This window comes from Monodon monoceros, unplaced genomic scaffold (assembly GCF_005190385.1).
Source record: "Monodon monoceros isolate NGI ecotype Baffin Bay Population unplaced genomic scaffold, NGI_Narwhal_1 Super_Scaffold_16, whole genome shotgun sequence".
Taxonomy (NCBI): domain Eukaryota; kingdom Metazoa; phylum Chordata; class Mammalia; order Artiodactyla; family Monodontidae; genus Monodon; species Monodon monoceros.
This window is the reverse complement of record NW_021703772.1, coordinates 111,056,021-111,082,014: the sequence shown is the minus strand read 5'-3', so window position 1 is coordinate 111,082,014 and position 25,994 is coordinate 111,056,021. Positions and strand designations below refer to the sequence as shown.

The window sequence follows — 25,994 nt, the reverse complement described above, 5'->3', positions numbered from 1 at the left end:
CTGTTTGCACACCTGGGTCTCCCTTGCTCTCCTTGTGTGGAAGAGGAAGGACCAAGAGCCCTGTGGTCCCTTCTGAGTCTCACATGTCCTAGCATCAGATCCTCAGTGCATATGATCTATGTAGCTATGGTACACTGCCCTGCTCTTATCTGTTCCTTCCAGATGGTCCCAGAAGATCAGCGCCTTGCAGCTGCCATCATCTTGGTGGTCTGGGTCTCAGCCATCGCATCGTCCCTGATTGACAACATACCATTCACTGCTACCATGGTGAGTCACAGTCTCCTCCATGTGATGAGGGCCCAGGTTTCACCTGCACACAACCTGGACTCACCCTTCCTTCCAGAGGAAGCAGAGAATGAGCCCTGTCCCTTTACTGCACTAACAGTTTAAGGGGACAGATGTGATGGATCCCAGGCAGCAGCTGGGAGCTGAGGCCTACAGCTGCTGTGGGCAGTGAATCCCAGGATGGCTGTTTGTTTCAGGGTCAGTCTGACTGGGAGCTGCCACCTCTCATGGAAAAGACAGTCTTTCTTTCTTTCTTTTTTCAAAGAAAATTGGAAGACACCAAAGACAGAGGCTGGTTGAAGGTGTTCATCCTTTATTCCTGACAAATGCAGAAGCTATTCTAACTGGCTGGGGTAGCTTCTGGTGCTATGGCCTGGATAAGATTTTGAATTCTCTGTGTGATCTTGACCCAAGTCAAGATTGGGGGTCCATATTAGAGGACTTTTACAGGGCTGTTCCTGCTGTGTCTTCTGACGTCACTGATTGCTCAACTTAGGGCAGAATTGTGAATGCCTGGTATGACAGCATAAAGGTGGGAACAGGAACCTCGGGTCCTGTCACAGCACCTGGTATCCCAAGTGTGATGGGCATGCATGAACACTCCTCATGGCTGGATTCTCAATAGAGGAGACTTATCTCTTGTTCTTGTGACCTTGAGGGCCACTCCTCTCACACAGGACCTTAGGGTGACTGGGGCTCTATGTCACCATGCATTGCCTGGAATCACAGTGTCTGCTGCGTTGATGCTCCAGTTACCTAGCTATTGTTCTTCCAGGGTCTGGGTTTGGTAATTCTGAGTTAATTCTGTGGCTATTATTATTTCTTCATGAAGCCCTGAGTTAGAAGAGTCATCTGGATGTTGATGAATGTGCTGTTACTGCTCAGCAGGTGCTGTCATTACTGTGGTCCTGCAGAGGGCCAGGGGCAGCAGCACCTCTCAGGCAGGCTAAAGCAGCAGAGCCCTGGGCTTCTGAGATGCCAGGTCAGCTTGCGTGTGAATCCCTTTCTTAGTTGAAATAGATTCTGTAGAAGACCCTGTGCATCTGAACCCTATGTAGCTGAAGCCCAGAGAGTTTCATCAGCAAACCTTTCTGTGCTTCCTCGAGGCCCTGCATGCTCACAGCTGATGCACTCTACCTTCTCGGGGGCTTCCAGGTTTCAGGACCCAGACCCTCTCTTGGACTGAAGAAAATGGTCCCTATTGTTGAAAATTTAGATTCCTCTACTTTCTAAAAATATGACAATTTTGATATTTTTCTTCCCCAAATATTAATAATTACTCAAAATTTAAATTTAAAAAATACATCAAAGGAATCACAGAGGGTAGGATAACAAATATCAGTACACTTACCACCCAAAATGAGGAAAGTTTTATTCCCTCTGCTTCAGGTTTTCTCGTTTGTTTTGTTTTTAAGAAATAAAACATTATAGAGGAATGTAACATTCTCTGTTCCTTCCCTCAACCCCAATATCATTCTGTCCTTACCTTTCCTGAGGGAACTACCTTCATATATCTGGGGCATATCACTGTGGAAGGGATTAAAAGAAAGATCTTAGTTTGTGTGAGTCAACATGGTATGGAAACTAACTCCTGAGAAACCAAAACAGCAGCTGCATGGCATGGAGCTTCCTGCAGCCCACAGATCTCTGCCACCTGAATTTACCATGTCAGCACATGATATCCACTATGGCTGCATGAGAGGAGGGCCACTTGGGTTTCTGCCTTAGTCTGGAAGTGGCATCAGAAGTGACCTGTCACAGTCCTTGGGTGGGAAGCGGACACATGGCCCTGTCCAGATGCAGGGTCCTGGGAAGTATGCAGCACAGAGAGCTGGGCAGACACTTAGGTCTGCACCACTGTCCCTTGCTCCCTTCCTCCCTCCTTTTCACTTGGCTGTCTTTTTCTCCACTTCTTTCTCATTTTTGTGGTGTTCAGGGGATGTGGTCTGTAGGATTTCATACTTAGACATCCCTGAAATGCCCTTTGACCTAGTATGTGGCCAGTTTGCCCCATGTGAGAGCAGAATTCTGCACATGCCCACATGTACAAGCACATTGACTGTACTGTTAGAGCTTCTTTAGATTCACTCATTCTTTCTCTAATCAATCAATTCTGATAGAGCAAATCACTTTACTGGTTTATCTATTTCAACAGACAATTCAATACATTTTTATGAGTACTATACAGTCGGATTAGGCATTAGAGGTTCATTATTTGTATCTCTTCAGGATGGTGGTTTCTTTCACACTGTGTAAGGTCTCTCTTCATCTCTGCTCTGAGCTTCTGCCTGGTTTGTCTTTTTCCAATTCTTTATTTTCAACCTTTTTTTAAATTGTTTTTTAAAACCCTTTTTAGTTGTATTTTTTAAAACAACATGCAAATGGATTTTTAAAATTTCAAGCAGATCATCTCTGTTAAGAGAATAGTTTTGAAACTGCTAGGTGACATTTCAGGGGGCTCTGAGGAGCTCTAGTATTTTATGTTTCAGCACAGAAAGAATTCAGTGAGAGACAAAATGGTAGATGAGAAGTGATTTATTATAATAGGATGCTTGTGAGGCTTACAAGAGGGTGCTGCACCCAAGAACTTAGTGGGCTCCAGTTTTATAATTAAAGGAAAAGTGGGAAGGGGGACAAGACCATCTTCTTCCTCATTCTTGAGTAGACATCAAACTTCCATCATAAGCTCTTCCTCCAGGTTGGGCAGGGGAGTTTTCTTGTCCCTACATGATCAGGCCAGGACTGTCATGGTGCAATGGAAATGAGCAAAAAGGCAGTAACATATGTTAAAAATTGTAAATCATCTCAGGTTTTAGTATAATGTCACCTTTTCCTTATATTTTTGTTTATAGTGTGTGCAATGGAGAATGTCCTAAGAATTCTTAACTTACTGAGCTCACTGGGCAGGATGTGGGTCTCATGCCACCATTGTTTTATTGTTTTGGGGCATGTCTCATGTTTCTGTTGTGTGGTTTTGTTGCTAAGCTTGGTTTTGTGGTTAAGCAAACCTGCTTTCTTGAGTGATCATTAATTTACAGAAGTCTCCCATACTTTTTCTTTACTTACCATCCCCTAATAGGATTAACTATTTAATTACCTACATTGTCCCTTTACTCTTTCCCTTTTGGTTAACATGTTTAAATTTATTGTGTTGACTGAGAGACTTGAGTTTATTTCTACTATTTTATTAAGGTTTTGCATTTATTATGCTTTTCCTTTTCTGATTCTTTTTTCCCTGTTATTTTCTGATTTCTCTTTGATTGATAAATCTCATCCTCCAACTGGCTTGGATGGTACTGATTTTATTCCTAAGTCTTTTAGTGGGGATCTTTCTATTTGTAATGCACATAGTTGTATCTGCATTTCAAACAACAGTTGCAATCAACATGAGAAATAAAATATTGCCTGTCAAATATCAGTAAACAACGGATGCCACAGTCATCAGCAGTTGCAGCCACCTCCAGTGGTGAGCCAGTGAGCCCTGAGGGGACTCGGGAAGGAAACAAAGAATGCCTGCCATCTAGCAGCCATCAGACTGCACAACGGTGAGCCCTGAGGGAACTCAGGATGTGAAAACACAGGATACTAGCCCCAAATGCCTGAGGTGCCTATCAAAGGAATGATTTCAATGAGCCCAGACTCTTGCACCTTCCCATACATGGAAAAGCGCTAAATTTCTTAACTTGAGATATATGTTTTCTTTCATTAACAGTAATTTTTAGACATTCAGACTACCTGCCCTTTGTTGTAAAACTCCTATATATCCTGGTCCCCCGCCCACCCCCGCCTCTTTGGAGCAGTTTTCTCAGGGTTATTTGAGATACTGCCTCCTGGGCTTGAATTCCTAAGAATATCCACCAAATAAAACATAACTCTCAGCTTTTAGGTTGTGTGATTTTTTTCAGTCGACAAACAGAACCTACTTTAGTTAGTTTAAGAGGATTAGGAGTTTATCTAAGAATAATGTACAGTTCATGGATTTTCTGAAGGACACCCTGGGTGGGGTTTGCCCCATGAAGCCCCCAACTTCTGCTGCTTTGCCTGGGTTCCCTCTCCCAATGCTGGATGCTGAGTACCTGGGACTTTCTCACTCTATCTTGAGCACACCTTGTCACATTTCTCCAAATTCTCCAAGCCTGATTCTCAAGTAGAAGTGTCTGATTTGGAGGAGCCCATGTCACATGCCTGTTCTAGCTACAAAGGGGTTGGGGAAAGTGAGTTTCCGGCTTCTGCCTTGGGGAGCCAGAGCTCATGAAACAGAGTTCCTCAAACATAGGAGTTCCTCAGAGCCTGCTTCAATACTTACTTAAATGCCTTCTCTGCAATGCTTTCTGTACTTCCCGTGCAAAGCCTTGATTGTCCTCTGGGGTCCTATAACACTTTACACATAACTCCACTAAGGTAGTCATTAAACTGATTGTCAAGACATGTCTGCAGCTGCATTCCCTTATTTACTAGCATTGTGCCTGGCACAAAGAAGATAGTTAACTAGTGTTTGTATGAATAAAGAGGTAAGTAAACCACAGTAGATTAATTTTTCCAAAGTAACTCTTCCTTCACATCACCCTTGGCTTATCATCCTCCAGCAACATTCTGTTACTCTCACTGAGAGAATTGGGCACCTCAGTGCTCGCTGTGTTTCTGAGAGTCATAGAAAATATTGCTGCACCATCTTTCTACCAGACCTCCCTACCATCTGAGACATACCCTCCTCTCCAGTTGGGCTGGTGCCACTTTCCTTAGCATGATACTGGGCATCTTTCTTGTGCCTTTGCCTACAATATTCTTTGCTGCTGGTAACAGCCATTCCCCTCAACTCTCTCCTCCCTTTTCCTGAGAGCTGGTCTCTCCAACATAGAGCCCTCTATGTTCCCCCAGTGGGAGGCTGTCCCTTCTCTGTATTCTTCTTCCCTGTGGCAGCTACTATCACTGCTGGCTGGAGACGCCAGATGCTGGTCAAATGCATCAGCACTGGGAATCTCTGGTGTGCCCTGAGAAGACCCTGGGAATAGATGGATATTATGAATGCATTAGCATTGGAGACACTGCCAAAGTTGGCAGATGTGAAGCCAAATCTGGTCTCCGTATTCCAACACCAAGTTAAATCTAGAGACAGAGTTTTGGGTGAAGTGGAAAAGAAAAGCTTTATTGACTCGCCAGGCAAAGGGGGCCACAGCAGGCTAATGCTCTCAAAACTGTTCATCCAACCTGGGGAGAGGGGTGGTTTGTGAGGAGTTTTATAGTCCAGGGTGGGGTTGCTGATAAGGATCAGGATGCGTGCAGGGCCCACATTCCTTCAATCCAGAGATCATCTGGCATCAGGTAATGATGGGTGTATTGTGACCTTCTCTGGAGTGAAGAGTGCTTCACCAAGTAGTTAACATCTTCCATTTGGTGGGGGTTTCAGTTTGGCAGAAGAGCTCAAAGATATCACATGTGTATCCCTTGAGGGGGAACCAGGACCCTGCCCCAAGGCTGCACTATTGTTTCTTGACTGCTCCTCCCTTATCACTGCATCCCCTCCTTTCCCTGATTAGCAACTGTTTGAACCTGCCCTTTGGAACTCAGGGAAGGGGACACAGAAAGGCTTTTGTCCCCAGGAGCCCCACAGGGTTCTGCTCAGTTTCAGATGTTCTGTTTCCCTTGGACCTTCCTTCCTGACCACCAGCCTGTGGGCTGCAGGTGCTCATAATCTTTCCTTCCTTGCTGCCTGCCCTGTGGATATGGGGCTTCCTCAATTTCACCCCTGCAATTGTCCTCATAAAAAATCCATATGTATATAGATATCTCCCCTGCTTCTGGCCTCTGACAGATGCAATGACATGAATGGGTCCTGGGGAAGTGATTTAGGTTTCCTGCCTGGATAGGATAACTCCTGCACATTTCACAACCCTTCTCCCAACCAGGAACATCTTCACTCTGCATGCCTGAGAAGCCCTCTGAACTTGGAGTGTGTGGAAGGAAGGGGGACTATGGCTCTTTTCTGAGATCTCGGCAGTCATTTGTGTCCCTCTGCACCTCTGGCTTCATCCTTTGCATTCCAGAATCTTTGTGGTCTGACCTGGCTTGCATGGACCTACAGAGCTTGGGCATTTCTAGAAAGGTAGTGCCCCTTCTACTCTATGAGGTCTAGTTTCTTGGACTGTTTCTGAGGCCAGCTCCAACCAAATGTCCCTTAGAGTACCTACTCCTCACTGTACACTCCTGGGGAGAGCTGCTCAGGGTTTGTCTGCTCTGTGTATTTTTACTTTGGTGAGATACCCATATTCTCAGTTTTCCTATTTTCCTGGGGGACTAAACAAGGAGACCCAAGAACATCCTGTAGAAATACTGTCAGGTCAATCCAAGGGTAGAGATAGGTTTGCCTGCCCGTGGTCATCAGACATGAAGAGAAAACACAGGAACAGTGACTGGGGTCCCTGCTGCCAGGCTTGCAGAGCTGCCTGTGTTTGAGCTCAACCTCATTCTGCTGTAAGAACACAGCTCTGGCCAATGTCATTCTCCAGGTCAACAGGGAAAAAATTCATGAGATTTAACAACGTTGAAACCTTATTTAAAAAGGTTAGAAAGGGCTTCCCTGGTGGCACAGTGGTTGAGAGTCCGCCTACCAATACAGGGGACACGGGTTCTTGCCCCAGTCCAGGAAGATCCCACATGCCACAGAGCGGCATGTGAGCCTGCGCGTCCAGAGCCTGTGCTCCGCAACGGGAGAGGCCACAACAGAGAGAGGCCCACGTACCGCAAAAAAAAAAAAAAAAAAAAAAGGTTAGAAAACTGCCAGTTGCTGTCACCATTTCCAATGAGTAGAAGTGCTGGCCAATTCCTCAGTGGGAGACTTAGGCTGTGCCTGAAAATGTTGTGAAGCACCTACTCAGAAAGTTCTTTTTGTTAAAAAATTATTCTAAGGAAGTGAGTTAGAGAGACAAAAGTTCATGTCTTCTTGGGTGGTGTCTTCTCTCCAGAGCGTGCCTTTAGTTTGGGGGTGTTCCTCTGGTATTCACATTGTCAACTGTGAGCTGGGAATAGCAGGTAGGAAGCACTTCACATTTGTTCATGATATTTCTCTTCCAGTGATCAGAGAAGAGCACCAAAAAATTCAGGAAATGCCAGAGACTTGGTTTATAACTGGCAGGATCATTTTCTTGAACTTTTGCTTATCTTATAATGTCCAGAGTGGAAAGAACTAGAATGGATGAGCTTATCTATCCAAGTCATCTGGACAGGGCTTCAGTGAAAATTCCAACATGAGCATGGGCAGATTATGGGAGAGCACCCCATGGCTTTTTTGAAATTAGATTTGCTCTTTTAAATTTTCCTAATCCCCCTGCCTGGGTCCTCCCCTTCATTTTGAGCTTTGCTTACCTTAAATGGTGACACTACTAAACACACTATTAAATCAATTTAATATTTATATTCCATCAATGAATATTCCATCTGTGGAGGCAGAACAGAGAGGGAGACTTTGAAGCAGGAAGCTTGAAGCCTCCTCTCCCCTCTCGCCCCACGTGCCAGTGTTAATTCCATACTTATTTGGAGCAGAGGCAGAGGGAGTAACTGGTATGGTGGATGGTGGCTCTTCATCAATTGGTATGGAAATATTCCAATATTTTAACAAATATTTCCATATAAGGAAATCCCTCTGATGTCTGCCCACCTCTCCTTCTTTCCTCTTCTCCCGTCTGCAGTTGACAGGGAGCTGTGGAAGCTACATGTGACCTTAGATCTGCTTTTGTGGGCAGCTATTTTAGGCTTCCCGGTACACCACCCTGGAGACTGTACTGGAAAACTAAAATACACTGCTAATGACTGAAAATTCCCTGACAGTCTTTCTCAATGTAAACCTATCTTTTCAGCCTCATTTGCTTGAACAGGAAGAATTCTCAGACAATATTCAAGTTAAAATATGATTATATCTGTCCAGGATGTTCAATTCAAAGAATGGTAATTTATGCATAATTTTGTGGGTTTTCTCTAACTGACTTCTTCATCATTATCTGAATTATCATTCAACCTCTATGTGGAAATCATTTTTCATGGCTGGTTTGTTCTCATGCATCCTTTTTCTCTGGGTTTCTTTGTAGTCTCCTCCCCAGCACCTGCCCCACAGGAAGTGTTAGGGCAGAGGGCAGACTGCTGTAACCCCTCACAAACAAAAGCACCCTTTAGGGTAGTAAAAGCGAGAAGTATTTCACATTCACTTTAGCTTTTACGTAATCTCATTTCTACTTTAACTCATCCTTTCCTAAAATATCCAGGAACAAAATAAGGTAGAGGGTTGAATCTGGTCCAGTGAATTGCAACTAGGTTTAATAACATGAACATATGTAGGAATTAACAGCTCAGGTCTGGAGGAGGTGGGTCTGGGCTTGAATTCCAGCTCCACCATTGTGCAAACTAAGAAGGTCAGAATCAGAGAAGGAGAAGTGACAGCAGAACAATTAATTGGCAGGACTCCAGCAGCTTGTTCACTGTGGTCTTGGCAAGCTGTGTTAGTTGCAGTTTTGCCCACTTGGGGTCTGTGCCCAGCTTCTCTGGTGGGGGAGGGTGGCCTTGGGGGCCCTGCAGTGCCCAGGCTGAGAGTTGTTCACCTTCCGTTCCCAAGTCCTGTCCACTACACCTCCGGATCCTAGCTCCACGGCACCCCACAAAAACAAGTCTCACGTTTGGGGTTCCAACAAGCTGAGAGAAAACTGATCACAGCACGTCCCACAGACATAGTACAACAAACAATAAATTATAAGAATACTCAGAGATTTAAGCACTAAACAAAAAAAATAGCTTCTGGAACTAAAACCCATAACCTTTAAGCTAAAAATATTTAATAATGAATTGAAGAAGAAAAAAGTCACTGTTAGGCCTGAGTTAGTGAGTTTGAAGCCAGTGAGAGAGGTATCTAAAAAGTACAGAGCAAAAGTACAAAGAAATAGAAACATGAAAAAAGGTAAGATTTCGATGAGACTGGTAAAACTAGCACGGTAATGACAGGCATTCCAGAAGGAAGGAAAGGAATACATTGTATTGACAATGCATGGCCCTTCATCCTCAAGTGGGGTCTGGGCATCAGCAGCCCTGGAGGTTATGGAAATGAGGCCTTGGCCACCCATACATGCCAAGCCAGAGCCTGCATTTGGACAAGATGCCAGGTGGCTGTCTGCACATGTACATGGGAGGTGCACTGATCCACTATAAATAAGCCTGCCAATGCATTACTGCAGTCTTGCCCTCTCCACTCCCATGTCCTATGAAGATGAAAGCTGTCCCTAGTGCTTGTCTGAGGCACTTATGAAATCCTACACAAAGGTATCAGACCAGGAGTGGAGTATTCCTCAGATACCCAAGTGCTTACTCATTTATCAGAAATGGATGGGGCAATTCTACATATAGACTGAGTGCCCAAACTTATATGTCTGACCTGGAGACAGCCAGCAGATATCAACAACAGAATGGCAACCAGTAAGAGAGCAAGACAGAGACAAGTGCACAATGACACCAGTGGTGGTATGTGCAGAAAGGACAGGTGTGGTGCATGCAGGGAGGACAGGTGTGGTGGGTACAGAGAGGGCAGATGTGGTAGGTGCAGACAGGATATATATGGCAGGTGCAGGGAGGACAGGTGTGATGGATGCAGGAGAGCAGGTGGGGTGGGTGCAGAAAGGACAGGTGTGGTAGGTGCAGGGGAGCAGGTGTGGCGGCTGCAGTGGGAGGTTAATATCTGTCTTTGCTTGTAAAAGCCTACTGCATCTTTTCTCTGCAGGCAAGTGGATATAGCCTGTGAACTTCTCTGATTTTTCAATGAAAGGTGGATAGCACCATTTTCTATTAAAAATTTCAACTCTAAATGTTGTCAATAAATTAAAAATTCAAAACAGACCCTTCTGGCTTCTGCTCTTTACATTTTCTTTTCCAGAGGAGCCTCTACTCTTAGGGCTCACTGTCTGGTATTACTCATTATGGTCCCAGGATAGTCATCAATCTAGAAGTCCTGTGCCTGCCCTTGAAGGGTTGCCTGGGTGGCACCCTGTGCCCCAAAGTACTCTCTCCAACTCCCAGAACCACTGCTTCTTCCTGCTTGCTTTTTTAAAAAGTTTTATATTGGAGTGTAGTTGATTTACAATGTTGGGTTAGTTTCAGGTACGTAGCATATATCTATTATTTTCCAGATTCTCTTCCCCTATAGGTTATTACTGAGTATTGAGTAGAGTTCCTGTGTTATACAGTAGGTCCTTGTTGATTATCTATTTTATATATAGTACTGTGTATATGTTGATCCCAACCTCATAATTTGTCCTTGCCACCAATCTTCCCTCTGTGGTAACCATAAGCTTGTTTATGAAGTCTGTGACTCTGTTTCTGTTTAATAAATAAGCTCATTTATATCATGTTTTTAAGATTCCACATTTAAGTGGTGTCATATGATATTTGTCTTTCTCTGTCTGCTTTACTTGGCTTAGTAGTATGATAATCTCTAGGTCCATCCATGTTGCTGCAAATGGAATTATTTCATTCTTTTTAATGGCTGAGTAATATTCCATTATACACACACACACACACACATACACACACACACACACACACACACACCACAACTTCTTTATCCATTCATCTGTCAATGGACATTTGAGTTACTTCCATGTCTTGGATGTTGTAAATAGTGCTGCAAAGAACATTGGGGGTGCATATATCTTTTCAAATTATGGTTTTCTCCAGGTATATGCACAGAAGTGGGATTGGTGGATCATATGGTAATTCTATTTTTAGTTTTTTAAGGAACGTGCATTCTGTTCTCCATAGTGATTGTACCAATTTACATTCCCAACAACAGTGTAAAAGGGTTCCCTTTTCCCCAAACCCTTTCCAGCATTTATTGTTTGTAGACATTCTGATGATGGCCATTCTGACTGCTGTGAGGTGATACCTCATTGTAGTTTTGATTTGAATTTCTCGAATAATAAGTAATATTGAGCTTCTTTTCATGTGCTTTTTGGTGATCTGTATGTCTTCTTTGGAGAAATGTCTATTTACTTCTGCCCATTTTTGGATTGGGTTGCTTGTTTTTTTGATATTGAGCTCATGAGCTGTTTGTATATATTGGAGTTTAATCCTTTGTAAGTCGCATCATTTCTAAATATTTTCTCTCATTCTGTTGTTTGTCTTTTTGGTTTGTCAGTGGTTTCCTTTGCTGTGCAAAAGCTTTTAAGTTTAATTAGGTCCCATTATTTATTTTGTTTTTATTTTCATTACTCTAGGTGGTGGATGCAAAAGGATATTGCTGCAGTGTATGTCAGAGTGTTCTGCCTGTGATTTCCCCTAAGAGTTTTATAGTATCTGATCTTACATTTTAGGTCTTAAATCCATTTTGAGTTTATTTTTCTGTATGGTGTTAGAGAATCTTCTAATTTCATTCTTTCACGTGTAGGTATACAGTTTTCCCAGCACCACTTATGGAAGAGACTGTCTTTTCTCTATTGTATATTCTTGCCTCCTTTGTCATAGATTAATTAACCATAGGTGCATGGGTTTATTTCTGGGCTTTCTATCCTGTTCCATTGATCTATATTTCTGTTCTTATGCCAGTACCATACTGTTTTGATGACTGTAGCTTTGTAGTATAGTCTGAAGTCAGGGGGTCTGATTCCTCCAGCTCCATTTATTTTTCTCAGGACTGCTTTGGATATTTGGGGTCTTTTGTGTCTTCATACAAATTTTAAGATTTTTTTTGTTCTAGATGTGCAAAAAATTCCATTGGTAATTTGATAGGGATTGCATTGAATCTGTAGATTGCCTTGGGTAGTATAGCCATTTTGACAATATTGATTCTTCCAGTTAAGAACATGGTATCTATTTCCATTGTTTGTGTCATCTTCGATTTCTTTCATCAGTGTCTTATAGTTTTTGGAGCACAGGTCTTTTGCTTCCTTAGGTAAGTTTATTCCTAGGTATTTTATTCTTTTTGATGCAATGGTAAATGGGACTGTTTCCTTATTTTCTTTTCCTGATCTTTCATTGTGAGTGTATAGAAATGCAAGAGATTTCTGTGCATTAATTTTATATCCTGAAACTTTACTGAATTCATTGATGAGTTCTAGTAGTTTCCTGGTAGCATCTTTATGATTTTCTAAGTATAGTATCATGTCATCTGCAAAAAGTGACAGTTTAACTTCCTTTCCAATTTGGATTCCTTTTATTTCCTTTTCTTCTCTGACTGCCATGGCTAGGACTTCCAAAACTATGTTGAATAAAAGTGTTGAGAGAAGACATTCTTGTCTTGTTGCTGATCTTAGGGAAAATGCTTTCAGTTTTTCACCACTGAGCATGACGTTAGTTGTGGGTTTGTTGTATATGGCCTTTATTCTGTTGAGCTAGGTTCCCTTTATGCCCAGTTTCTGGAGAGTTTTAAATCATAAATGGGTGTTGAATTTGTCAAAACCTTTTTCTGCACCTATTGAGATGATCATATGGGTTTTATTCTTCAATTTGTTAATGCAGTGTATCACATTGATTGACTTGCAGATATTGAAAAATCCTTGCATCCTTGGGATAAGTCCCACTTGATCATGGTGTATGATCCTTTTAATGCATTGTTGGATTTGGTTTGCCAGTATTTTGTTGAGGATTTTTGCATCTATATTCATCTGTGATATTGGCCTGTAACTTTCTTTTTCTGTGGTATCTTTGTCTAGTTTTGGTATCAGGGTGATGGTGGCCTCATAGAATGAGTTTGGAGTGTTCCTTCCTCTGCAGTATTTTAGAATAGTTTCAGAAGGATAGGTGTTTAAATGTTTGTTAGAATTCACCTGTGAAGCAATCTGGCCTTGGACTTTTGTTTGTTGAGAGTTTTTAAATCATAGTTTCAATTTCAGTACTTGTGATTGGTTTGTTAATATTTTCTATTTCTTCCTGGTTCAGTCTTGGGAGATTTTACCTTTCTAAGAATTTGTCCATTTTTTCTATGTTGTCCATTTTATTGGCATATAGTTGCTTTTAGTAGTCTCTTAAGATCCTTTATATTCTTGTGGTGTCCATTGTAACTTCTTTATCATTTCTCATTTAATTGATTTGAGCCCTCTCCCTGTTTTTCTTGATGCATCTTGCTATAGGTTTATCATTTTGTTTAGCTTTCCAAAGAACCAGCTTTTAGTTTCATTGCTCTTTGCTATTGTTTGTTTTCATCTCTATTTCATTTATTTCTGATTTCTTTCCTTCTACTAACTTTCAGTTTTGTTTGTTCTTCTTTCTCTAGTTGCTTTAGGTGTAAGTTAGGTTGTTTATTTGAGATTTTTCTTGCTTCCTGAGGTAAGATTTTATTGCTATAAATTTCCCTCTTAGAACTGATTTTTCTGCATCCCCTGGGTTTTGGATCACTGTTCATTTGTTTTCATTTGTCTCTAGGTAGTTTTTTATTTCCTCTTTGATTTTTTCAGTGATCCATTGGTTGTTTAGTAGCATATTGTTTAGCCTCCACGTGTTTGTGTTTTTTACAGTTTTTTTCTTGTAGTTTATTTCTAATTTCATAGCATTGTGGTCAGAAAAGATGCTTGATATGATTTCAATTTTCTTAAATTTACTGAGGCTTGCTTTATTGTCCCACATGTGGTCAATCCTCGAGAATGTTCCATGTGCACTTGAAAACAATGTGTATTCTTCTGCTTTTGTATGGAATGCTCTATAAATATCAATTAAGTCCATCTGGTATAATGTATTATTTAAGGCTTGTGCTTCCTTATTGATTTTCTGTCTGGATAGTCTGTGCATTGATGAAAGTGGGGTGTTAAAGTCCCCCACTATTATTGTGTTACTATCATTTTCTCCTTTTATGGCTGTTAGTGTTTGCCTTATATTTTGAGGTGCTCCTATGTTGGGTACATATATATTTACAATTGTTATATCTTCTTCTTGGAATAACCCTGTGATCATTATGTAGCGTCCTTCTTTGTCTCTTGTAACAGTCTTTATTTTAAAGTCTATTTTATCTGATATGAGTATTGCTGCTCCATCTTCCTTTTGGTATCCATTTGCATGGAATATTTTTTCCATGCCCTCACTTTCAGTCTGTATTTGTCACTAGATCTGAAGTGGGTCTCTTACAGACAGCATATATATGAGTCTTGTTCTTGTATCCATTCAGCCTGTCTATGTCATTTGGTTGGGGCATTGAATCTGTTTACATTTAAGGTGATTATAGATATGTTTGTTCTTATTGCCATTTTATTAATTGTTTTGGATTTGTTTTTGTAGGTCTTTTTTTCTTCCCTTCCTCTTTTGTTCTCTTCTCTTGTGATTTGATGACTAACTTTAGTGTTGTGTTTGGATTCCTTTTTTCTTTTGTGTGTGTGTATCTATTGTAGATATTTGGTTATGGTTACCATGAGGTTTTGATATAGCACTCTTTACATATACAATGTTGTTTTTAGTTGCTGTTCTTTTAATTTCAAATGCATTTCTAATATCCTGAATTTGTACCCTCCTCTTCTCACAATTGCTGACTTTGATATCATATTTGTGTGTGGATGATGTTTACTGTATGTTTTCCTCTACTGGTGAGCTTTTCCATTCTTAATTTTCTTGTTTCTAGTTGTGGCTTTTTCTTTTCCACCTAGAGAAGTTCCTTTGGCATTTGTTGTAAAGCTGGTTTGGTGGTGCTGAATTCTCTTAGTTGTTGCTTGTCTGTAAAACTTTTGATTTTTCCATTGAATGTGAACAAGAGCCTTGCTGGGTCCTTCTACTGTGCCATCTTGTCTCCAACCTCCTTCCTGTTGTTTTCTACCAGGACACCTCAGTTTCTCTCCTGGGGGTTCTAGCCATGAGTCCTGTCATTCCTGTAAGAGGCAGTCCTGCCAGCCTTCCTTAATTGTTATTTGTCTTGCACTCACCTGAGCTGTCCTTCCCATGGTCCTAGATCAGACATCCATTGTAGTGGCTACATGTCAAGCAGCAAGGACTGTGCCTTCTTGCTCAGAATGCAGAAGAAGTGCTTCATATTTTTTTAGATGAATTGATATTATGGTATTTAAATTTAAATATATATATATTTAGATGAGAGAAATTAAGAGGTACAAACTTCCAGTAACAAAATAAATGAGTCACAGGGTTGAAATGTACAGCATGAGGAATATAGTCAATAATAATGTAATATCTTTGTATGGTGACACATAGTAACTAGACCTACTGTGATGATCATTTTGCAATGTACAGAAATATCAAATAACCAAGTGGTGCACCAGGAACAACTATAGTGTTGTAGGTCAATTATACTTCAAAAACAAATAAACAAACAAACAAAAACAAGTTCATAGTGAAAGGTCAGATTTGTAGTTGACAGAGGTGGGGTGTGGGAAAGTGAGAATTGGATGAAGGTGGTCAAAAGTTAGAAACTTCCAGTTATAAGCTAAATAAGTACTAAGAAAATGTACAGCATGATTAATATAATTAACAGTACAGTATATTACATAAGAAATCTGTTAAGAGAATAAATCCTGAGTTCTCATCACAAGGAATAATTTTTTTTCCTTTTATTTTGTATCTATATGAGATGATGTATGTTAACTAAACTTGTGGAAATCATTTCATGATGTCTGTAAGTCAAATTATTATGCTATATACCTCAACCTTACACAGTGCTGTATGTCAGTTATATCTCAATAAAACTGAAGAAAAAAATAGGAATGATATAATGCTTTTGTTTAAGAATGTCAACATAGGCTAGCAATTACATCCTTGGGAATTATTTTTAATTGGGGTGACACATATTACATATTAACTTAAGATTTATGAGTGAGTCACATTTTTTTCAGAATTCTTTGGCAGCACGGCTGAGGTGACCAGTCCAGAGGCAGGTACTCAGCTGCTTCTTCTGTGGAGCACTGTGTGCTGGACTGACTCAAGGAACATTTCAGGAGGTGAAGGAACAGCTGTCCTAGGACAATGTCAGAAAGGATGAGGCTGTTTTGAGGAAAAGGCCATATACAGAACCAAAGCCAAACCAGTCGTCTCAGGGGAACACTGAGGGTCCTGGCTCAGCCTGACCGGCAGTGTGTGTGGCCCTGGCAGGCATCCCCACGAATTCTGAGGTTGGCAGCAATCTGACCTCAACCTGTGTTCCTCCCTGTGGTGGGGATGCCTTGGGGCTCAGCTGGGATTTGTCCAAACAGAACCTTTTCTTATACCTACAAAATTCTCCACATCTACAGGGCCATGACCCTAGAATATCCATTTTCTAAGACTGAAAGCAGTTTGCTTTGAAGATGTTTGGAAGGCCTGGAAATTGATTCCTTTAATACTGCCCAATCCTGGACCCTGCCTTAGAGTTTGTCGTGGCTGATAACTCTGTAACCCAGGTCAACAGGCCTGACAACATGGGTCCCCTCCTGCTGATCCCTCTTCTTTCCACTGTCCCTTTCTTCCCTAAACACTTTGCCTGTCATGACTATCATTATGATTATCTCTGTGCATTAAATGTCAGCTCCCTTCTGTTTATTTGACTTCACTGCCTTCACTTGGCAAAACCCCTGCTGAAGTAGGTGATGTAAGTGAGGCTCACCACCCCCTACTGGCCTCGCATGCACAGGCAGAGGACCAAGCACCCAGGCTGCCATCTGGCTTCACAACCACAGCCCTTCCTCAAGGTCCCTCTGTGCCACATGCCACACACCTGCTCCCTGGGCCTCATGTGCCCATGCCTCTCGACCACTTCTGCATGCTTTTCATCTCTTCAAGCCCCCAGAATCTTCCCTTCTTCCTTGAGTTGATGACCTTGCTTTCCATTTGTGAAGAAATGAAAACAATCATGTGGGGGCTTCCACAGATAATGAGCTCTGTGCCCCAGGGCGTGCTGCCTTCCTCCAGCTGTTTGGGGGAATTCCTGCCCTTCACCTGCTGCCAGATCCCACAGTTCTCCCCTGCAGAATTTATTTTTCAGTCTCCACTGGATCATTATTATTGGTTTCCAAATATGCTGCCCTTTCTTCTCTCAGTAAGACTCTCATGGGGCCATACATTGCAGCTGGCTCCCTCCCCTTCCTTTGCTCCTGTGACAGCAGACTTTGAAAATGTTGTCTACCCTTGCTGTCCTAGTCTCACTCTAACTTCTCTTCTCTCTTCTCTTGATCCCAGTCAAGCATTTCTCCCACAATCCACAGACACAGTTGCCTCCAAAGTTGCGATGACCTCTCAGTACCCACCCTCATGAGAGATTCCGTGATGCCCCTTGTTCTATCCTAACCTGGCTTGACAGCAATGACAATGTGTCCTGGAGGCAACCTCTCTCCTCCTTAAAACCCTTTCCCTGTCCGGCTCTACTAGGTTCTCCTTCTATCAATGATGTCATTTCCTCTCAGTCTCATCCATGAACCCCTTCATCTTCCACCCCCCAAACGCTGGACTCGGTTCTGGCCACTACACTCTCTAGACTTATTGTGAATTGTCTTCTCTAAACTCATTCTCTAAATGGCAACTACACCCGACAACTCCTGGGCTTCTCTGCAGACATAGAGGCTTAATATCCAGCTGCTTCTCTTACCTCTACTCTACTGAGATATGACAGGTGTCTCAAACTAAACATTGATCATGATTCCATCCTTCCCCAATCTTCCTCATTTTCATAAATAACAATAAAATTCCATTTTCTCAGTTTCTAAGGCCACACATCTTAGAACCTGCCTGATTCTTTGCTTTCTCTTATACCCTACAGCCAGCTGTATTTCAAAGCTTCTAAATCTGGCCAGTTCCCATCATCTCCACCACTGCCCCTAAATCTAGCCAGTATTTCCCTCTCGTGTCACCGCCAAATTGTCATCTTTGTTTCCAGTCTTGCTCCACCCCTGAGCATCTATTCTCCACAGAGGATTCCCACCTCACTCAGCAGAAGTCAAAGTCTTGTAGTGGCCTATGTATCTTACAGATATGGCCACTGTGTCCTCTGTGATCTCACCCCTATCACTCTTCTCCTTGCCCACATTGCTCCAACCACACTGTATTCCTTATTTTCCCTTGGACATGTCTAGCAAGCTTGTGCCTTGGGGCCTTTGCACTTCCACCTCCTTCTTCCAGTGATTCTCTTCACACAGATCATTGTGGGCTTGGTCCTGCTTCCTCACCTTTATTGAGTTTTTGTAAAATGTCACCTTCCCAGTGTAAAATTGAACACCCAGTCTCATTTTTGCTTTATTTTTCCCATAGCACTTTATACCACCCAACATTTTACTTATTCATTATTTTGAGCTGTTTAGTTGTTTAATGTTTAATTTCAAGTCAATTCATATAGTTTAAAGTGCTAAATCAGTCTGGAATTCTTACTTAAAAAACAGCACCTTTATCCCATCTCTTTGTCTCACAGAAAACCTTTTTCATCATTAGCTGCTTTTTAATTTTATTTCTTGTTTCCTGAGTGATGTTACCTGTGTTTCTGCTCCTTTTGTGGTTTTGTCCTCTTTTGCCTGAGCCCTGGAGTCTCTCCATTTGTCTCATGTTTGAAGAGGCAATGACATCCTGAAGTTCAGTAATTTGGTGCCAAATTTCATAAGGGATATTGGTCTGTAGTTTTATTTTCTTGCAGTGTCTTTATCTGGCTTGGATATCAGAGTAATGCTGACCTCATAGAATGAGTAAGGAAATATTTCCTCTTCATGTTTTGGAATAGTTTGGTAAGTATTGGTGTTAACTTTTCTTTAAATGTTTGGTAAAATTCACCAGTTTGGAAGAGTTCCTTCCTTTTCAAAAATTTGGAAGAGTTTGAGAAGCATTTGCATTAATTCTTCTTTAAATGTTTGGTAGAATTCACCAGTGAAACCATCTGGTCTTGGGCTTTTCTTTCTTGGGAGATTTTTGATTCTTGATTCATCACATTACTAGTTATGTGTCTGTTCAGATTTTCAATTTCTTCCTGATTCAGTCTTGGTAGGATGTATGTTTTGAGGTCCATTTTCTCCAGGTTGTCCACTATGCTGTATAACTGTTCATAGTAGTCTCCTGTGATCCTATGTGTTTCTAGGTGTTATAATACCTCCTTTTTCATTTCTATTTATTTGAGCTCTTTCTTTTATTATTCTAGTTAAAGGTTTGTCAATTTTGTTTCTTTTCAAAAAACCAGATCTTAGTTTTCATTGATCTTTTTTATTGGTTTTCTAGTCTATTTCATTTATTTATGCTCCAATCATTGTTTTTCTCTTACTTTGCTAACTCTGGGGTTAGTTTGCTTGTCCAGTTCCTTGAAGTGTAAATAGTTAGGTTGTTTATTTGAGATCTTTCTTTTTTCTAAATGTAGGCATTTATTGCTATAATTTACCTGTCAGAACTATTTTTGCTGTATCCCATAGTTTTTGGTATGCTGTGTTTCCATTTTTGTTTGTCCAAATTTTTTTTAAACATCTTACTGGAGTATAATTGCTTTACAATGGTGTGTTAGTTTCTGCTTTATAACAAAGTGAATCAGCTATACATATACATATATCACATTATCTCCTCCCTCTTGCATCTTCCCCCATCCTCCCTATTCCACCCCTCTAGGTGGTCACAAAGCAACGAGCTAATCTCTCTGTGCTATGTGGCTGCTTCCCACTAGCTATCTTTTTATATTTGGTAGTGTATATATGTCCATGCCACTCTCAAACATTGTCCCAGGTTACCCTTCCCCCTCCCCGTGTCCTCAAGCCCATTCTCTACATCTGCATCTTTATTCCTGTCCTACTCTTAGCTTTTTCAGAATTTTTTTTTTTAGATTCCATGTATATGAGTTAGCATATGGTATTTGTTTTTCTCTTTCTGACTTACTACAGCCTGTATGATAGACTCTCGGTCCACCCACCTCACTACAAATAACTGAATTTCGTTTCTTTTTATGGCTGAGTAATATTCCGTTGTATATATGTGCCACATCTTCCTTATCCATTCATCTGTCAGTGGACACTTAGGTTGCTTCCATGTCCTGGCTATTGTAAATAGAGCTGCAATGAACATTTTGGTACATGACTCTTTTTGAATTGTGGTTATCTCAGGGTATATGCCCAGTAGTGGGATCGCTGTGTTGTATGTTAGTTCTATTTTTAGTTTTTAAGGAACTTCCATACTCTTCTCCATAGTGGCTGTATCAATTTACATTCCCACCACCAGTGTATGAGGTTTGCTTTTCTCCACACCCTCTCCAGTGTTTATTGTTTGTAGATTTTTTATGCTGGTCATTCTGACTGGTGTGAGGTGATACCTTATTGCAGTTTTGATTTGCATTTCTCTAATAATTAGTGATATTGAACATTCTTTCATGTGTTTGTTGACAATATGTATATCTTCTTTGAAGGAATGTCTATTTAGGTCTTCTGCCCATTTTGGATTGGGTTGTTTGTCTTTTGATATTGAGCTGCTTGTAAAATTTGGAGATTAATCCTTTGTCAGTTGCTTCATTTGGAAATATTTTTTCCCATTCTCAGGGTTGTCTTTTCATCTTGTTTATGGTTTCCTTTGCAGGGCAAAAGCTTTTAAGTTTCATTAGGTCCCATTTGTTTATTTTTGTTTTTATTTCCATTTCTCTAGAAGGTGGGTCAAAAAGGATCTTGCTGTGATTTATGTAAGAGAGTGTTCTTCCTATGTTTTCCACTAAGAGTTTTATAGTGTATGCCCTTACATTTAGGTCTATAATCCATTTTGAGTTTATTTTTGTGTACAGTGTTGGGGAGTGTTCTAATTTAATTCTTTTACATGTAGCTGTCCAGTTTTCCCAGCACCACTTATTGAAGAGGCTCTCTTTTCTCCATTCTATATTATTGCCTCCTTTATCAAAGATAAGGTGACCATATGTGTGTGGGTTTATCTCTGGACTTTCTATCAAGTTCCATTGATCTATATTTCTGTTTCTGTGCCAGTACCATACTGTCTTGATTACTGTAGCTTTGAAGTATAGTCTGAAGTCAGGGAGCCTGATTCTTCAAGCTCCGTTTTTCTTTCTCAAGATTGATTTGGATATTCAGGGTCTTTTGCGTTTCCATACAAACTGAAATTTTTTGTTCTAGTTCTGTGAAAAATGCCAGTGGTAGTTTGATAGGGATTGCACTGAATCTGTAGATTGCTTTGGGTAGTATAGTCATTTTCACAATGTTGATTCTTCCAATCCAAGAACATGGTATATCTCTCCATCTGTTTGTATCATCTTTAATTTCTATCATCAGTGTCTTATAGTTTTCTGCATACAGGTCTTTTGTCTCCTTAGGTAGGTTTATTCCTAGGTATTTTATTCTTTTTGTTGGGATGGCAAATGGGAGTGTTTCCTTAATTTCTCTTTCAGATTTTTCATCATTGGTGTATAGGAATGCAAGAGATATCTGTGCATTAATTTTGTATCCTGCTACTCTACGAAATTCATTGATTAGCTCTGGTAGTTTTCTGGTAGCATCTTCAGGATTTTCTATATATAGTATCATGTCCTCTGCAAGCAGTGGCAGTTTTATTTCTTCTTTTCTGATCTGGATTCCATTTATTTCTTTTTCTTCTCTGATTGCTGTGGCTAAAACTTCCAAAACTATGTTGAATAAGAGTGGTGAGAGTGGACAACCTTGTCTTGTTCCTGATCTTAGAGGAAAAGTTTTCAGTTTTTCACCATTGAGAATAATATAGGCTGTGGGTTTGTCATAGGTGGTTTTTATTATGTTGAGGTAAGTTCCCTCTATGCCTACTTTCTGAAGGGTTTTTATCATAAATCTGTGTTGAATTTTGTCAAAAGCTTTCTCTGCATCTATTGAGATCATATGGTTTTTCTCCTTCAATTTGTTAGTATGGTGTATCACATTGATTGATTTGCGTATATTGAAGAATCCTTGCATTCCTTGTTCATGGTGTCGGATCCTTTTAATGTGCTGTTGGATTCTGTTTGCAAGTATTTTGTTGAGGATTTTTGCATTTATGTTCATCAGTGATATTGGCCTGTAGTTTTCATTTTTTGTGACATCTTTGTCTGGTTTTGGTATCAGTGTGATGGTGGCCTTGTCGAATGAGCTTGGGAGTGTTTCTCCCTCTGCTATATTTTGGAAGAGTTTGAGAAGGATAGTTGTTAGCTCTTCTCTAAATGTTTGTTAGAATTTGCCTGTGAAGCCATCTGGTCCGGAGCTTTTGTTTCTTGGAAGATTTTTAATCACAATCTCAATTTCAGTGCTTGTGGTTCATTTGTTTATATTTTCTATTTATTCCTGGTTCAGTCTCAGAAGGTGGTGATTTTCTAAGAATTTGTCCATTTCTTCCAGGTTGTCCATTTTTTTTTGGCATATAGGTGCTTCTAGTAATCTCATGATTCTTTGTATTTCGGCAGTGTCAGTTGTTACTTCTCCTTTTTCATATCTAATTCTATTGATTTGAGTCATCTCTCCTTTTTTCTTGATGAGTCTGGCTAATGTTTTATCAATTTTGTTTATCTTCTCAAGAACCAGCTTTTAGTTTTACTGATCTGTGCTATTGTTTGCTTCATTTCTTTTTCATTTCTTTCTTTTTTTTTTTTGGTACGCAGGCCGCTCTGGACGTGCAGTCTTAGTGGCCATGGCTCACGGGTCCAGCCACTCTACAGCATGTGGGGTCTTCCCGGACCCGGGCATGAACCCATGTCCCCTGCATCAGCAGGCAGACTCTCAACCACTGCACCACCAGGGAAGCCCCATTTATTTCTAATCTGATCTTTATGATTGCTTTTGTTCGGCTAACTTTGGGGGATTTTTTGTTCCTCTTTCTCTAATTGCTTTAGATGTAAAGTTAGCTTTTTTTATCTGAGATGTTTCTTTTTCTTGAGGTATGATTGTATTGCTATAAACTTCCCTCTTAGAACTGCTTTTGCTGCATCACATAGGTTTTGGGTGTTCGTGTTTTCATTGTCATTTGTTTCTAGGTAGTTTTTTTATTTCCTCTTTGATTTCTTCAGTGATCTCTTGCTTATTTTGTAGTGTATTGATTAGCCTCCATTTTTTGGTATTTTTTACAGATTTTTTTTCCTGTACTTGATATCTAGTCTCACAGCATTGTGGTTGGAAAAGATACTTGATACGATTTCAGTTTTCTTAAATTTACCAAGGCTTGATTTGTGACCCAAGATATGATCTATCCTGGAGATTGTTCCATAAGCACTTGAGAAGAAAGTGTAATCTGCTGTTTTTGGATGGAATGTCCTATAAATATCACTTAAGTCTATCTTGATTATTGTATCATTTAAAGCTTGTGTTTCCTTCTCTATTTGCATTTTGGATGATCTGTCCATTGGTGAAATTGGGGTGTTAAAATCCCCTACTATGATTGTGTTACTGTCAATTTCCCCTTTTATGGCTGTTAGTATTTGACTTATGTATTGAGGTGCTCCTATGTTGGGTGCGTAAGTGTTTACAATTGTTCTATCGTCTTCTTGGATTGATCCCTCGATCATTATGTAGTATCCTTCTTTGTCTCTTGTAATACTCTTTATTTTAAAGTCTATTTTTTCTGACATGAAAGTTGCTACTCCAGCTTTCTTTTGATTTCCGTTTGCATGGAATATCTTTTTCCACCCCTTCACTTTCAGTCTGTATGTTTCGCTAGGTCTGAAGTGGGTCTCTGGTAGATAGCATTTATACAGGTCTTGTTTTTTAATACATTCAGCCAGCCTAAGTCTTTTTGTTGGAGCACTTAATCCAGTTACATTTAAAGTAATTATCAATATGTATGTTCCTATTACCGTTTTCTTAATTGTTTTGGGTTTGTTATTATTGGTCTTTTCCTTCTTTTGTGTTTCCTGCCTAGAGAAGTTCCTTTAGCATTTGTTGTAAAGCTGGTTTGGTGGTGCTGAATTCTCTTAGCTTTTGCTTGTCTGTAAAGATTTTAATTTCTCTGTCGAATCTGAATGAGACCCTTCTGGGTAGAGTAATCTTGGTTGTAGGTTTTTCCCTTTCATCACTTTAGATATGTGCTTCCACTCCCTTGTGGCTTGCAGAGTTCCTGCTGAAAGATCAGTTGTTAACCTTATGGGGATTCCCTTGTATGCTAATTGTTGCTTTTCCCTTGCTGCTTTTAATATCTTTTCTTTGTATATAATTTTTGATAGTTTGATTAATATGTGTCTTGGCGTGTTTCTCCTTGGATTTATCTTGTATGGCACTCTGCACTTCCTGGGCTTGATTAACCATTTCCTTACCCATATTAGGGAAGTTTTCAACTATAATCTCTTTGAATATTTTCTCAATCCCTTTCTTTTTCTCTTCTTCTTCTGGGAACCCTATAATTCGAATGTTTGTGCATTTAGTGTTGTCTCAGAAGTCTCCAAGACTGTTCTCAATTCTTTTCAGTCTTTGTTCTTTATTCTACTTTGTGGTACTTATTTCCACTATTTTATCTTCCAGGCCACTTATTCATTCTTCTGCCTCAGTTATTCTGCTATTGATTCCTTCTAGAGAATTTTAAATTTATTTATTGTGTTGTTCATTGTTGTTTGTTTGCTCTTTAGTTCTTCTAAGTCCTTGTTAAAAGTTTCTTGTAGTTTCTGCATTCTATTTCCAAGATTTTGGATCATCTTTACTATCGTTACTCTGAATTCTTTTTCTGGTAGACTGCCTATTTCCACTTCATTTTTTTGGTCTGGTGGGTTTATAGCTTGCTCCTTCATCTGCTGTGTATTTCTCTGTCTTCTCATTTTGCTTATGTTACTGTGTTTGGGGTCTCCTTTTCACAGGCTGCAGGTTTGTAGTTCCATTGTTTTTGGTGTCTTCCCCCAGTGGGTAAGGTTTGTTCACTGGGTTGTGTAGGCTTCCTGGTAGAGGGGACTGGTGCCTGTGCTCTGGTGGGCGAGGCTTGATATTGTCTTTCTGGTGGAGAGGACTGAGTCTGGTGGTGTGTTTTGGAGTTCTGTGACCTTATTATGATTTTAGTCAGCCTCTCTGCTAATGGGTGGGGTTGTGTTCCTGTCTTGGTAGCTGTTTGCCATAGGGTGTCCAGCACTGTAGCTTGCTGATCGTTGTGTGGAGCTGGGTCTTAGAGCTGATATGGAGATCTCTGGGAGAGCTTTCACCATTTGATATTACATGGCGCCAGGAGGTCTCTGGTTGACCTCGGCTTTCCCACTTCTGAACTCGGCTATCTCTGAATTCACCTCTCCCTCCTCTGAGACTCTGGTCTGACACCCAGCCAGAGCATGAAAACCCTGTCAGCCACACAGCTCAGATGTAAAGGGAGAAAAACAGAAAGAAAGAAAGAAAAAAATTAAAGAATACAACATAAAGTTATTAAAATAAAAAAATTATTAAAAATAAAGAATTTAGAAGTAATTAAAAATGAAAGAAAGACAAAGAGCAACCAAATGAAAAAAACAAATCCACCAATGATAAGAAGCACTAAAAACTATACTAAAAAAAAAAATAACTGGACTGACAGAACTCTAGGACAAATGGTGAAAGCAAAGCTATACAGACAAAATCACAGAAAGAAGCATACACATACACACTCACAAAAAGAGAAAAAGGAAAAAATATATATATATAAAAGGAAGATAACAAACAAATCAATAAACAAGTCTACCAATGATAATAAACTCTAATTACTAAACTAAGATAAACATAAAACCAAAAACAAATTAGATGCAGAAAGCAAACTCCAAGTCTACAGTTGCTCCCAAAGTCCACCACCTCAATTTCGGGATGATTCGTCATCTATTCATGTATTCCAGAGATGCAGCATATATCAAGTTGATTGTGGAGATTTAATCTGCTGCTCCTGAGGCTTCTGGG

At 40.3% G+C, this 25,994-nt stretch overlaps 1 protein-coding gene across 3 annotated transcripts in view; it reads left to right on the top strand.

The window, feature by feature from the left end:
* The window catches only part of OCA2 (OCA2 melanosomal transmembrane protein), a 271,619-nt gene that overhangs the window by 214,581 nt on the left and 31,044 nt on the right, over positions 1 to 25,994 (top strand). For all 3 annotated transcript variants that reach the window (XM_029225950.1, XM_029225951.1, XM_029225952.1), the window contains exon 21: positions 163 to 267. In XM_029225950.1, coding sequence (XP_029081783.1) covers positions 163 to 267 — 105 coding nt within the window. The remainder of the gene's footprint in view (positions 1 to 162; positions 268 to 25,994) is intronic.